Source organism: Urocampus carinirostris, chromosome 2 (genome assembly GCF_059441175.1).
Source record: "Urocampus carinirostris isolate Australia breed hairy pipefish chromosome 2, RoL_Ucar_1.0, whole genome shotgun sequence".
Lineage (NCBI taxonomy): Eukaryota > Metazoa > Chordata > Actinopteri > Syngnathiformes > Syngnathidae > Urocampus > Urocampus carinirostris.
The window spans coordinates 4,068,653-4,081,431 of record NC_142350.1 but is presented as its reverse complement, the minus strand read 5'-3'; the positions used below and the strand labels follow the sequence as shown (position 1 = coordinate 4,081,431).

The window sequence follows — 12,779 nt, the reverse complement described above, 5'->3', positions numbered from 1 at the left end:
ATACATATATATATATATATATATATATATATATATATATATATATATATATATAATGTGTGTGTGTGTGTAACTGCAGTGTTCCCGTTCCACCAAGGATCCACATTCACGCTAGACTGGATGATGAGGCTTTTATTACATTTGCTGCAATGAGTCACACAAGATATCCACAACATGTGGTCAGCACCTCCGCTAGCGTTCAACACGTTAGCAGCGCGCTGAGACTACTCTAAACACATCAAATAGTTTTCTTTTCAGTTTACATAAAATACATTTTAGAATATCAACCATCACAATACATTTTTACATACATTTTAACAAGATACTTTTAACAAGTGATCGTATAGTGGTTTTTGAATTCAACATATTTTTCATCATCCTTTTTATATATATGAGAAAATAGAAACAATTGCAATAACGAGTGTAAAAACGGGTACAATTTACCTGCAATGAGTCACACAAGATATCCACAACATGTGGTTTGCACCTCCGCTGGCTTTCAACACTATAGGGGGAATCAGCATTTTAGTACAACGTACAAGGTCCGGCAAAACTAACATAAATGGCGACAGAAACGAAAAGAAAATAAATCCAAACAGCTTGACAACATCAATCACATTACTGTGCATGTTGAGAGATTTGTCAGCCTTGGTTTTAATGTTTACAAATAACTCTTTGCGGAGCACCAAAAGATCGTGGCTTACCGTTAGCAGCGCGTTGGAGACTGCATCCGCCTTCCGGTCACAAAATTAGAAGCCAAACCAAACCTTACCCCATACCAGCAAGTGGCACTGTTGGACTCGTCATCGCAGGACGCTTATGCAAAAACTATACAAACATATTTTAGCAGGAATTTCAATAAAGCCAAAGTAATTATTACACCCGTTACACATATATATATATATGTGTGTGTGTGTGTGTGTCTACTGTAGTTCAGTCCCTACTGCTAACATCCCAGCCTTGATTAATAATGATACAAGGAATAATTTTAATGTGGGCCAGTTCCAGCGGCGCCGCTGTTAAAGCGTCCGGCGTGAATCACTCTGTTCTCGGCTGGCCCTTGACAGCCGGACAGAGAATCCATGTTTATATTGCTTGTTCAGCAGTTTGCCACGACGCAATCCCTGCCGTTTTCTTTAATTATTCCGTGAGTTATACGGCATTTCGCTTTATGATGTCACGCGTGCAGCCGGTGCAGAATCGCAGGCCACCGCCAAAAGCACACACAAATCATTGCAGCTCGTTAACACTGATAATGGTTTGGTTAGGTCCCTCGTCATGCGCTCTCATCGTTTATATGGCTGATTTATCTTTCTTTGTTTATGGAGGGGTTTTTGTGTTCGTCCTGGAAAGTGTCCGTCAGCGCTTCTTTGGCGTCATCTAATTAGAGAGTCCCGTTGTCCGGTAGAATCTCAGGTGCTATCCAGTGCAAAATGTTGAGTTTTTGCTGACTTTTAAAAGAAAAAAAAACCCTCTCGGCAATTTGCATTGTCGTGCTTGTTTAGGATTTTAATGAGAGCTGTATGCAAAGTTTTGGACTCTCAAGTAACTCACTTAGGTCATGGGAAATTCTTGAATATTCATTGGAATATATTAAATGGGAATATAGATTTGAGTATTAGACGGAGCGCTCGTTTTGGCCCTCATTATGCAGGGTTTTTTGAGGTCCGGTTTCTAAAAATCTGAACTTGTGGGCTGGAGTCAAGTCAAGATTTCTTTTTTTCATGTGTCAATCAACCAACTTGCCAGTCTGGTTGTGTTTAGCGTAAAACCTGAACAAGTCCTAGCTCAGGCTCTCAGCAACTCCACCTATATTGTGAGGAGAAAATTCTTCAAATACTCAATGTGACAGAAGATGACTGATGTGCAAAAATATTCATTTGAAAACCAGCAACAATAGTTGAAAGATTGAGAAAATGCACGAGTAGGAGGGGGAAGGTTTGAAAAAATTAAAACGCACAAAAAATATAACAGGTAACAGCTTAATGAGTGCTTTGACAAGAACTGAAAAAAGATTGTAGAGGCTTCAGGGCTGCGACCTAGAATTTCAGCAAACCAGTTCTATGGACTTGGGGTATCTTAGAATGTCAGAACTCGGACCGACCATGGCGACAAATATAATTCTCTTGTTCGCCTTCAGGATGAGGAGAAATAATTGTTCGTTACTCAGTCAAAATGATCTTAAAACCTAAAATTGATGGCTTGCATTGTCTTAGCCCATAAAAAGTAAAAAGCAAAAACTTATACATGCCCTTAGAAACTCTTGATTTGAGAGACGATTTTGCGTTGACAACAGCATTATTTTTGATAAAACACACTTGAGCTGAGTCAATAGTCTTTTTTTCAGTTTAAGCCAGGATGTCTGATGTCCTTCCGGTGGACATCTGACTAGTATCTGCATTGCATCACAATACACTATGACTGTACAAATCCCATGGGGCTATCATTGAAGAGCGTAGTCGAAGTAGGCCTTTACATTTTCACAATAACGACAATGGCATGAAGATCCATCATGTTTCAAATGAAAGACACCGTGACTGTTTAAGTCCAACACAAAAGGATTACGGCAACCAGTAAGGCCTGGTAGAAATAAACTCAGGCTGACAGATTGCTCTCACAAAAGCGTCTCGGAGGTATTTACATGCGCGATTACCGCGATTACGGTTTCAACAATAGCCTCCCTTGCTCTTTCATCTAACGCCAACTCAAATGGGTCCTGCCAGCGTATGACATCTGGGAATGTTGCCGGAGGGCAGGCGGGACGACGGGGGTTGGGGAGGTTCAGTGCGGGGTCTTGGTCCTCTTGGTAACACTGTTTCGTCCTCTCTGTGACCGTCCAGCTCCCGCAGAGCCCTTGCTGTGTAAATTTGCCGACGGGGGCCAGAAGAAGCGGCAGAGCCAGAGCAAGTACCCCGCCAACGGGAGGCCGTGGCACCGTGATGGAGAGGTGAGTGGGTCCTGGTTTACTCTGCATTTCCTGGAACCCACAGTCCATGCATTGGAGGCCAAGAAAGTTCTTATAGGAGAATACAAGGCAAGACTGATGTTGGGAGGACTATTTAGGTGGATTAAGACAAACTGAGGGGTCCTGGCTCTCTTGCAATTCATTGGACCTTGGAGTATATGCAGTTGAGGCCAAGAAGCATATTGCAGAAGGAGATGAGGCAAGGCTGAATATCGAAAGACCATCCTGGTAGATGAATACAATCCGAGCATATCATTTGCATGGTCGGCCACGTTTATTTTGATTAAATGCACCCTTTTCCCCCATCTGTTTAAAAAGAAATCGGATTAGCTATCCGCCGGGAGCCGACCTTCAGGGATGCAGATGACAGATTTTGCCTTTCACACATCAACTCTTGTCAAAAGTTGTGTGAATTGATGTCTGAATCTGTTTTTTTTTTTCCCCAAGTCTGGGAACGAGTGGAGTTAAATGGTCCGAGCAGTCACAGTTGCTGCAAATATGCCAACTTCAATGGTGCTGATAAATTTGTTTGAGTGTCCTTCTCGCTTGTGCACTGAATCTATCCACTGGTAGCTTACAGTGCAAAATATGGCAAAAATCTCTTAGTGAAAAAGATAAAATAATGACATGGTCCAAATTTTTCATTTAAACGTTGCCTTTATTATTTTGCAGACCGGCATGGCGATAACATATGATCCGACCGCAATGCAGAACGGGTGAGTATCTGACCTTGGCATCTTTTAATATGCCCACCTCTTGCCAAACGGGAGCCCGATCAATACTAGCGCCATACATAAAGATTAAAATAGTGCCTCCCAGTGCTTGTTTGATTAAGGTAATCGATACCAACCTGTAATATCAGAGGTTTTTTTGTAAGGGTCAGCCAAAGAATGACGGAGATTGTTTTGAAATTGTTCTTGTCACAGGCTTTTTTTCCTCTGGAGAGGGGTGTATTTGCGGATGAGACTGAAATAGGATGGGGGATGTGTTTGTTGTTGCTATACTCACAGTATCAAATGAATTTACATGACATTGCTGCGCTAAGATAAAATAGTCCTGGAAAAAAAAGAGGCAATCTACTGGGGATTCAAGTCAAGTCAGGTCAAATTTATTTATATAGCACTTAATCACAAAAATGTCTCAAAGGACTGCACAGGATTACAATGAAAAGAGAAACCTTAAGAAGTGACCTCACAAGTTGTATCCCCCTTTCAGAATGACCAGGGTGAATTACATTTAGCATTACAGTAGACTAACATAGTAAACACTAGGTAACATGTTGAAAATTCGTCCGGAAAGTGCATAACAGCAGCGACGCCCCCAGCCTGTAAACTAGTCCAGAAAGTCTATGACAGCCACGACGCAGCTTCCCATCTCTGCCAGCTGGTCCATGCAGGCGTTCACATGCTTCAGGTCAAACGCTGGTCTGCTGACTCATCTCAAATCGTCCTTCTCCTTCGTATTAGCACCAGGCAGGCAGTCGGAAAAAGACAGGACAATACAGAATATGAGGTGGGCATCAATCATAAGCTTTGGAATAGAAGTGTGTCTTAAGCCTTGATTTAAAGACTTTCATTGAGGTTGCAGATCTTTTCTCCATAGGCAGGGCATTCCATAGCACCGGGGTCCGGATGGAGAACGCTCTCAAGCCTGCAGACTTCTTGGCTCTCAGAGTCACCAGTAGACCGGCATTTTCCGAGCACAGACTCCGTGCAGGAACATAGGGGGAAATCAAATCAGAGAGATAAGAGGGTGCAATTCCATGCAAACATGTATATGTTAATAAGAGAACCTTAAAGTCACATCTTAAGTGGACTGGGAGCCATTGCAAGTTGGCCAATACAGGAGTAATATGCTCAAACTTTTTGGTCTTAGTCAAAAGTCTAGCTCCTGCATTCTGAACCAGCTGCAAACTTTTGATGCTAGATATCGGGAGACCAGAAAGCAATACATTAGAGTAATCAAGCCGAGAAGTAATAAAAGCATGAATTAAAACCTCTGCATCTGATTGGGACAGCATCGAACGAATCTTCCCAATATTACGGCGATGGTAGAAAGCTATTCTAGTAATATTTTTCACGTGTGACTGAAACGACAGATTAGGATAAAATATAACACCTTGATTTTTGACCGAGTCACAATGGGTGATATTACATTTGTCTAGGTTCAGGGTAGTGTTTGAAAACAACTCACGACAGTGAGCTGGACCAATAATCAACATTTCAGTTTTTTCTGGGTTAAGGCGCAAAAAATTAAGTGACATCCATCTTTGAATCTCAGTAAGGCAAGCCTCCAGATTTCTACAGCTTAACTGTCTAGTAGTCTCCAGTGGCACATACAGTTGAGTGTCATCTGCATAGTAATGGAAACTAATATTATACTTGCGGATAATGTCACCAAGCGGGATCATATAAATACTAAAAAGAAGGGGGCCAAGTACAAAGCCCTATGGAACACCACAGAGGACATTAGATTGTTTAGAGGTCAGATTGCCATAGTTAACATATTGCATCCTGTTTGACAGGTAGGACCTAAACCATGAGAGTACAGTTCCTGAGATACCAATGCATTGCAGACGAACAAGTAATATGTTGTGGTCGACAGTATTGAAAGCAGCACTGAGATCCAGCAGCAGTAACGTTGATGAGGCACCGGAATCTATTGCTAAAAGGAGATCATTGGTTACTTTAGCCAGGGCTGTCTCAGTAGAGTGATTTGCCCTAAATGCTGACTGGATAATTTCAAAGAGGTTATTTTCTGACATGAAGTCATTTAACTGCTGTGCAGCGACCTTTTCAAGTAATTTTGCAAAAAAAGGCAGATTTGACACTGGCCTATAATTACCTAGGCTTTCTGGGTCAAGGTTAGGTCGCTTAAGCGTGGGTTTAATGACGGCAGACTTGAAGGCTACAGGAACAATACCCGAGGATAGCTATATATTAATAATATTTAAAACTGATGGTCCTAAGATCCCAAACAGATCCTTCACCAGTGAAGCTGGAAACGGATCAAGCAGGCAAGTAGTTTGTTTGGCCCTACTGACCATCTGTGTTAGACTATCATAGGACAAATCATTGAAACTGGAGAATGTTTCTGAACAACCGCCGACACGGTCCTTACCTAACACTTCCACATCTTTGAGATAGGAGGAGGTTACAAAGGGTTCTTTTAAAATTTCATTCTGATTAGTTGAATCTTTTTATTAAAAAATTCCATAATGTTATTAGCAAGTAGAACTATTAGGGTTAAGTTGTTGTCTGGTAAGTTTCGCCATTGTGTCAAACAAAAATTTCGGATTATTCTTATGTTTAACAAAAATCTTAGAGAAAAACGATGCTTTAGCTGAGGCAAGAGCTACTTTATATTTCAGTAAGCTGTCACACCAGGCCAGTCGAAAGACCTCCAGCTTTGTAGTGCGCTATTTTCGATCAAGTTTTCTGCAACCTTGTTTGAGTGACCTGGTTTCTTCAGTAAACCAAGGTGTATGCTTCTTAGGTCGAAATGTATGCCTTAGGGGCGCCACAGAATCAAGAACATTAACCAAAGCAGTATTAAAGTTGTTTGTAAGTGAGTCAACAGACCCCGTGTACGAAGAGAAGGCTGCAGTTTCCATAGGTAATAGTTCTTTTAAAGCTAATGCAGTTGTAGGGCGGCTATTACGACTGCTAAAGCCTAAATTTTCCTTATCATAGTAAACATTAAACAGCACCTCACACTTAACAAAATAGTGATCAGAGATGGCATTAGGATACGGTAACACTGTAACATTTGAGGCTACTACGCCACGGGTCAGAACAAGATCTAGAGTGTTCCCATCTTTATGAGTGGGCACATCAACTATTTGATTGAAACCAAATGTATCAATCAGTGACATAAAAGCAACTGCAAGTGAATTTAATAGGGAGATTATGTGAACATTAAAATCACCAATAATTACAACATTGTCCACATAAGTTACTAAGTCTGTTAACAGTTCTGAAAATTCATCCAAAAAATTTGAGTATGGTCCAGGTGGGCGATACACAACAACTACATAAATTGGCGTTGACATTCATAACAAGTGCTTCAAACGTTTTAAAAATAGTAGGGGTACCAGGAGTAAATTTCAACTTACCTTCCGATATAAGAGCAACGCCTCCACCTTTTTTGCATGGATTAAAGGCGGTTATATGTCTAATATGAACTTTGTTTTCTCAGGTTCTACTCGACTCCTTACAGCATTGCCACAAACCGCATGATCGCACAGACGTCCATTACGCCCTTCATCGCTGCTTCCCCCGTTTCCACGTATCAGGTGGGGGGAAAAACAGAAACAGGCAGCTTTGCTTCTTCAGTGTGCGATGAGATCTCTTACATCAGCAAAAAATGCCAGTGAAAAGGAAGAAAAAGTGTCAAGTGCCGTGGAAAAATAGGCTTTTGTTGCGCCAGCTCTTTCAAGCCAAAGTTCTAAAGTCTCGTAGTTTCCACAATCGTGAAAATCAAAGTTAGAAGTGTGAAGAGTTTCCCATCAGGCCGCATTTCACGCAAGCGCCTGTACGAAAATCCAAACGTGGAGCCAAAGCATCGCTTATGATTAGTGCCGGCCCAACTAGAAGAGCGGCTTGTCGAATCGGCACCGTGACAGAGAATTCTACGGCAAAGGTCGCCGCGGCCCAGTTGATTAAAAGCCGTCAAGGGTCCGTAATCTGCCTTCCTAAATTGAATTTTCTAAAACAATGGCCGGCCTTTTGAGGAACATTCCTTTTCGCTCTTCGCCAGTCACGGATAATTGTAGTCCGATAACTATACAATCGTATCCTATCACTTTTGTCAGAGCGACCTGCTCTAGTCGATGTTTTTGAAAATGAATCCGGAGCGCAAACAAACAGATTTGGCTTAATTTTGTCGAGTGCGTCCAAATCATGATTTTGGGTTGACTGGGAGGATTTCTGGCGCTCGGAGGGGACGATAGCATGTTTGCTTTTGTTTAATCAAATCGTTTTAGCGAGATGAGCGGCCAGACTGCGCGTTTTTTCACTCCAAGCTGTCGTCTTTTTGCCAATGCCATTATGAATCGAAGCCATCAGCCGAAAAAGAGAAGGCGGGTTTCGTTGATGGACTGCGAGGAGGTTCATGTACCCATTCAGTTGATACTCAACATAGTCAAATTCTACAGTTTAGTTCCCAAATTTGGTTCTACTTTACAATTTAGCTTCGCAATCTAGTCTCCAAATATTGGTGTACGCCACATATTTGTCCCGAGGTTTAGTTTCATTTAGTTTAGAGATGTGATTCCATTCTGCAGTTAGGTTCCGATTTTTTAATTCACTCCGCAAATAAATTCCTCAGTTTAGTTCAGAAATGTTCTTCCATTACGCAATCAAGTTCTGAATATTTTTTACCACTACGCAATTTAGTCCTAACATTTGGTTCCACTCTGCACTTTAATTCCGAATTTTTTTAACACTTGGATTTATTCCCCGAAATTTGGTTTCATGCTGCTAGTTTGGAAATCTTGTTTCGAGCCTCAATTTATTTAAGAAAATTTGTTCCACTGTGCAAATCTGTCAACCTCCACGGCTCCATGCTTTTACAAACTGTCGTATTTTCCCTTACAAAGTACAAAATAATCTTCTAATTATTTTGGAAACGTGTTTATTTATGTAGTTTAACATATTGTACATGTGTTTCGTTATATCATATATATTGTTAATTAACATTTGGTTGTGAGATCCTGAGTTGCTCGACATGAATGAGGTTTATTATAAAAAAAAGTTCAAAAATTAAGTAGCTTGGATGTTTACTTTAGAAGGAAAAAATACATGCAAATATATTTAAGTAAAATAATACATTTTCTTATTCAAATTATGAATTCATTTTCTGCATTAAATTATTGTTGGTAATATACTGATTAAAGGGATAACCACAAACCTTTTTTTTATATTTTCTCATTTTATACTTCCTTTTTTCTTAACTTCTTTATACAACATAATAATTCGTAATATAATGCATCAAAGCAACTGAGCCGTTTGAGAGCCGGCTCTCTTTAATGAGTAAGCCAAAAAAGCCGGTTCTCCAAAAAGAGACGGACTTCCTTCCACTACATCAAACCGCTTTGCAACGAAAAAACAATACCGAGATAGAGGCTTCCGCGGCGAACTCGTTTGACTTGATTGATTTGCTGTTTCGTAATAGTCAGTGTATACCGGACAGTACCCATAATTGACAAATTCTCGTTTTTCCGTAAGGATTTTCTTGTATGTCGTACACGTCTTAAAATGCAAAATAAACGTACTTTGTACGGCAAAAGCGTACAAGTTGACAGGTATGCCCTGTGTAACTAAGTTTTGCAATTAAGTTCGAAATGTATTTATTTCTACTCTGCAACCAAGTTCCACAGTTAAGTTCCAAATTTAGTTCAACTAGGTTATTTATGCTTAAAATTTGGTTCCACTCCTCAATTTAGGTGCAAAATTGTGTTTCTCTCGTCAATTAAGTTACTCTATTTAATTGAGAACTCGAAATGAAGTTCCTCTCAGGAATTAAGTCCCAAAATTTAGATCCACTACGCTATTAGTTCCACTATGCAATTAATCTCTGAAATGTAATTCTACTAAACAATCTATTCCAAAATTTATTACAATTGTGCAATTAAGTTTCACTCCGCAATTTAGTTGGGAAATTCAATTACACTCAGCCAATGAGTTCTAGTCCACAATTTAGATCCCACTTGCTAGCCTATTCGTTGATGTCATTTAACGTTTTGACGGCCTGCCAGTGGGCTGTCACACTGTTTATAAACAAACACGTGATTTCAGAATCTCACAGTCACTAAAATACGTCATGCCACTTATCATTGGAAAGCTTAAACTCTTGCGATTCAAGTTATCTTGTACTCATCACGAAACATCACGAGCAGTCTGAAACAGGGTACCCAAAAACTATAAAGCTGGTATAACTAACCCAAAAGTTCTGTGAAATTCCACCCATGAAACCAAAATACACAATCATGGTCTAGTAACAGTGAATCCAACTGTGTAAAACATTTACTCCCAAGCACACAATAATGCCAACAGCTAAAAAAAAAAAAAAAATCCACCTAAAAGCATTTTTGCATCGTTGGACGTTCCCTCATGCAATCTGTCTGTTTTGCCACATCATTCCCATTTACAAAAAATAGACTCAGGAAATTATTTCCAATATGTCAGTTAGCCTCTGACATATGGATTGACACTACTCTCAGCCAATTGCAGGATTTTTTCTTTCCACAGGCCACATCCTGCATTAGTCTATAAGGGCCTTTATTGATTAAAGGGACATTGCCTCCTTTAGCTTCGAATATCTTCAGCCAGTGGTAACCGAATCAAAGGGTGCTGTAAACTGCCAGCTAAGATTCTCATGCTGCACTCATCTGCAGGCATTAATTGTAAAAAATAAAATGGGCGAGAAAAATAACCTTTTACTCAATGTTTGTACCACTTGCAGTGATTATTTCAGTTTGGGATAAAACTTTAGTGAGTTACCTCTCATAAAAGACCAAAACCATCCAACGGTTCAAGAACAGCATTCAATCTACAGTACTTTTGGTACGCCTTAGATTGACATGTTAGGGATTTTATTTTAAAGTAATATTAAGGGGTGAAGGACTGAAATGAAATCCTTTTCAGGTCTTAAACTATATTTTGTTTCCACTAGGTCCAGAGTACATCGTGGATGCCTCATCAACAGTATGTTATGCAACCCACCGTAAGTCAAGCACATTTCGCGAGTGTTGATTTTCAGTTTCTTAATGTCGACGTCGGCGGTTACGTCTTTTGCAACCCTGAGCCTTTTAATTGATGCTAGCAGCATAAGTGTTCTTGTTTAGGCTTTAAATCGTTCTGCCGGAGGCTTTGCTTGGGGCTTTTTCAGTCCCTGAAAGCACATCGAGTGCACTTTATTCTCCTACGATTTCTGATTGCCAATGGTTTGATTCCTTAATTTTCCTTATACTCCATTGCGGTAAATAATTTACGTACTAAAACCATTTTATTTGGTCAATTTGCAGGTTTTTGTTAATTATCACATTTATTGCAAGTTCTTTTTACAGTCGAGTAACTGTAATCAGAATTTCATACTCTCACTAGTGAGCATATTTTCAATTGTCCTTCAGACTGATTATGGTCGCATTAAAACAAACCACATCAAAACCTTTACCATATGTTGGAACGAAAATTCAGATTTTAAAGCTCATTTTTCAAGAGATCTTTGATATTAGTACGTATGTAAGGTCAAGTTACAATTTTAGCGAATATTCATCAATCTAAAGTTTGAATATACACATTTAATATACCGTAATTACCGGACTATGAGGTGCACCTGATTATAAGGTGCACCCACAAAAATATTCCGTTGTGAAATATGTTTTCATATATAAGACGCACCAGACTAAAACAAAACTAGAGTGAGAGCAAGGGTTGCATCAGAAAACATCATAAAATTACAAGAATCATAGGCCCAATCCCATTCCTCTCACTTGGCCCTGAGAACCCTCCAGTGAGGTCCCTCCATAGGGAAGTGCCCTCGGTGAGTGGAGTGCAAAGTGAAGATTGTCCCCTAAGAAATTGGACGTGACTTGCAAGGTTCCACCCCAGTCCAGTAGATGGCCGTAATACGAATTGGCTGTAGACCTCAGTGACGTATTGGTCTACGTCACATGTAAACAACTCGAGTCTAAACCTGTGGTCTGGCAGTTGGAGAGTTCGTGCAACGTTAAAAATGCCCGCTAAAACTGTGTTATTACCGATTGCCTGGAAGCTCATCACCTTTTCCGTGTCTTCAATCAACGGAGGAGAAATGTGCTATACTGAAGACAGCTTCGGCGCTATGCAGCGCTGATTCATCTTTACAAGGTACGTACACTCATTAAAAAAAAATAACCCGTTCGGTCAAATACAGTAAGGGTTAACATACAACGCACGTTCACATAATACCCTATGTTTGTGTAGACATGAATGACAACCTACTTATTAGTATCTTAATGCCATTTTATGCCATATAGTAGGGGTCTTTAATGTGTGACATGATGAAAAGTAAACAAACACAAGAACAGTCCACCTGACCCTTAAGCTGACATAATATCATCACCAAACTTCCCTGTACGACACAAACACCTTAGTTCAGGGGTCGGGAACCTTTTTGACTCAAAGAGCCATAAAAGCAAAAAAATATTAATTTTATTTTGGGAAAGAGCCACACCATATACTATGAGACAAATTTACCAAATTGCTAAACCCGCGCCCCAGACAAAAGCTTAGTCTTCAGCACATTTATTTTTGATGATTTGATAAAAAATATGAAAAGAGAATAATGCCAGAGCCCCTGTCCCAAATTCAACAGACCACTTTAAACTTGTCTCTTTCTTGCAATTACTCAAGATCGGTTAAACTCCTTTTGACCCTTTTTTTCATACATATTGGTTTCAAAACCAGATGCAAGCATTTATTTTGTAAAAACGTCACAACATTCTGAGAATAGGGAGCCTTATGTGCTTACCTTTGGCGAGAGATGGGAGGGAATTCTTGTACTTTTTGCATAGCTCCACCCATCCCTCCCACTCACCCAATCAAATGACTAAGTTCTCTTCCGGTGTTTTGGCGTATTTACAGTTCTGTGGATTCATCATAAAGTATCTGAACACTGAACACAGATTATTTAGTGAACTTTTAAATAAAGGATTCTTTAGCGTTGTAGAGCCAAAACAAGTTTTTTTTTGGGGGGGGGTGTGACACCTTGACTGTAAATTGTAGTGAAAAACGTGCCCTATATATACTGCGAAGTGTTTAAATAGCATTTA

General features: G+C 39.9%; 1 protein-coding gene across 4 annotated transcripts in view; it reads left to right on the top strand.

The window, feature by feature from the left end:
- Positions 1 to 12,779, top strand: part of rbms3 (RNA binding motif, single stranded interacting protein) — a 243,788-nt gene that overhangs the window by 200,151 nt on the left and 30,858 nt on the right. For all 4 annotated transcript variants that reach the window (XM_088328442.1, XM_088328441.1, XM_088328443.1 and 1 more), the window contains exons 7-10: positions 2,841 to 2,947; positions 3,638 to 3,681; positions 7,163 to 7,259; positions 10,640 to 10,690. In XM_088328442.1, coding sequence (XP_088184568.1) covers positions 2,841 to 2,947; positions 3,638 to 3,681; positions 7,163 to 7,259; positions 10,640 to 10,690 — 299 coding nt within the window. The remainder of the gene's footprint in view (positions 1 to 2,840; positions 2,948 to 3,637; positions 3,682 to 7,162; positions 7,260 to 10,639; positions 10,691 to 12,779) is intronic.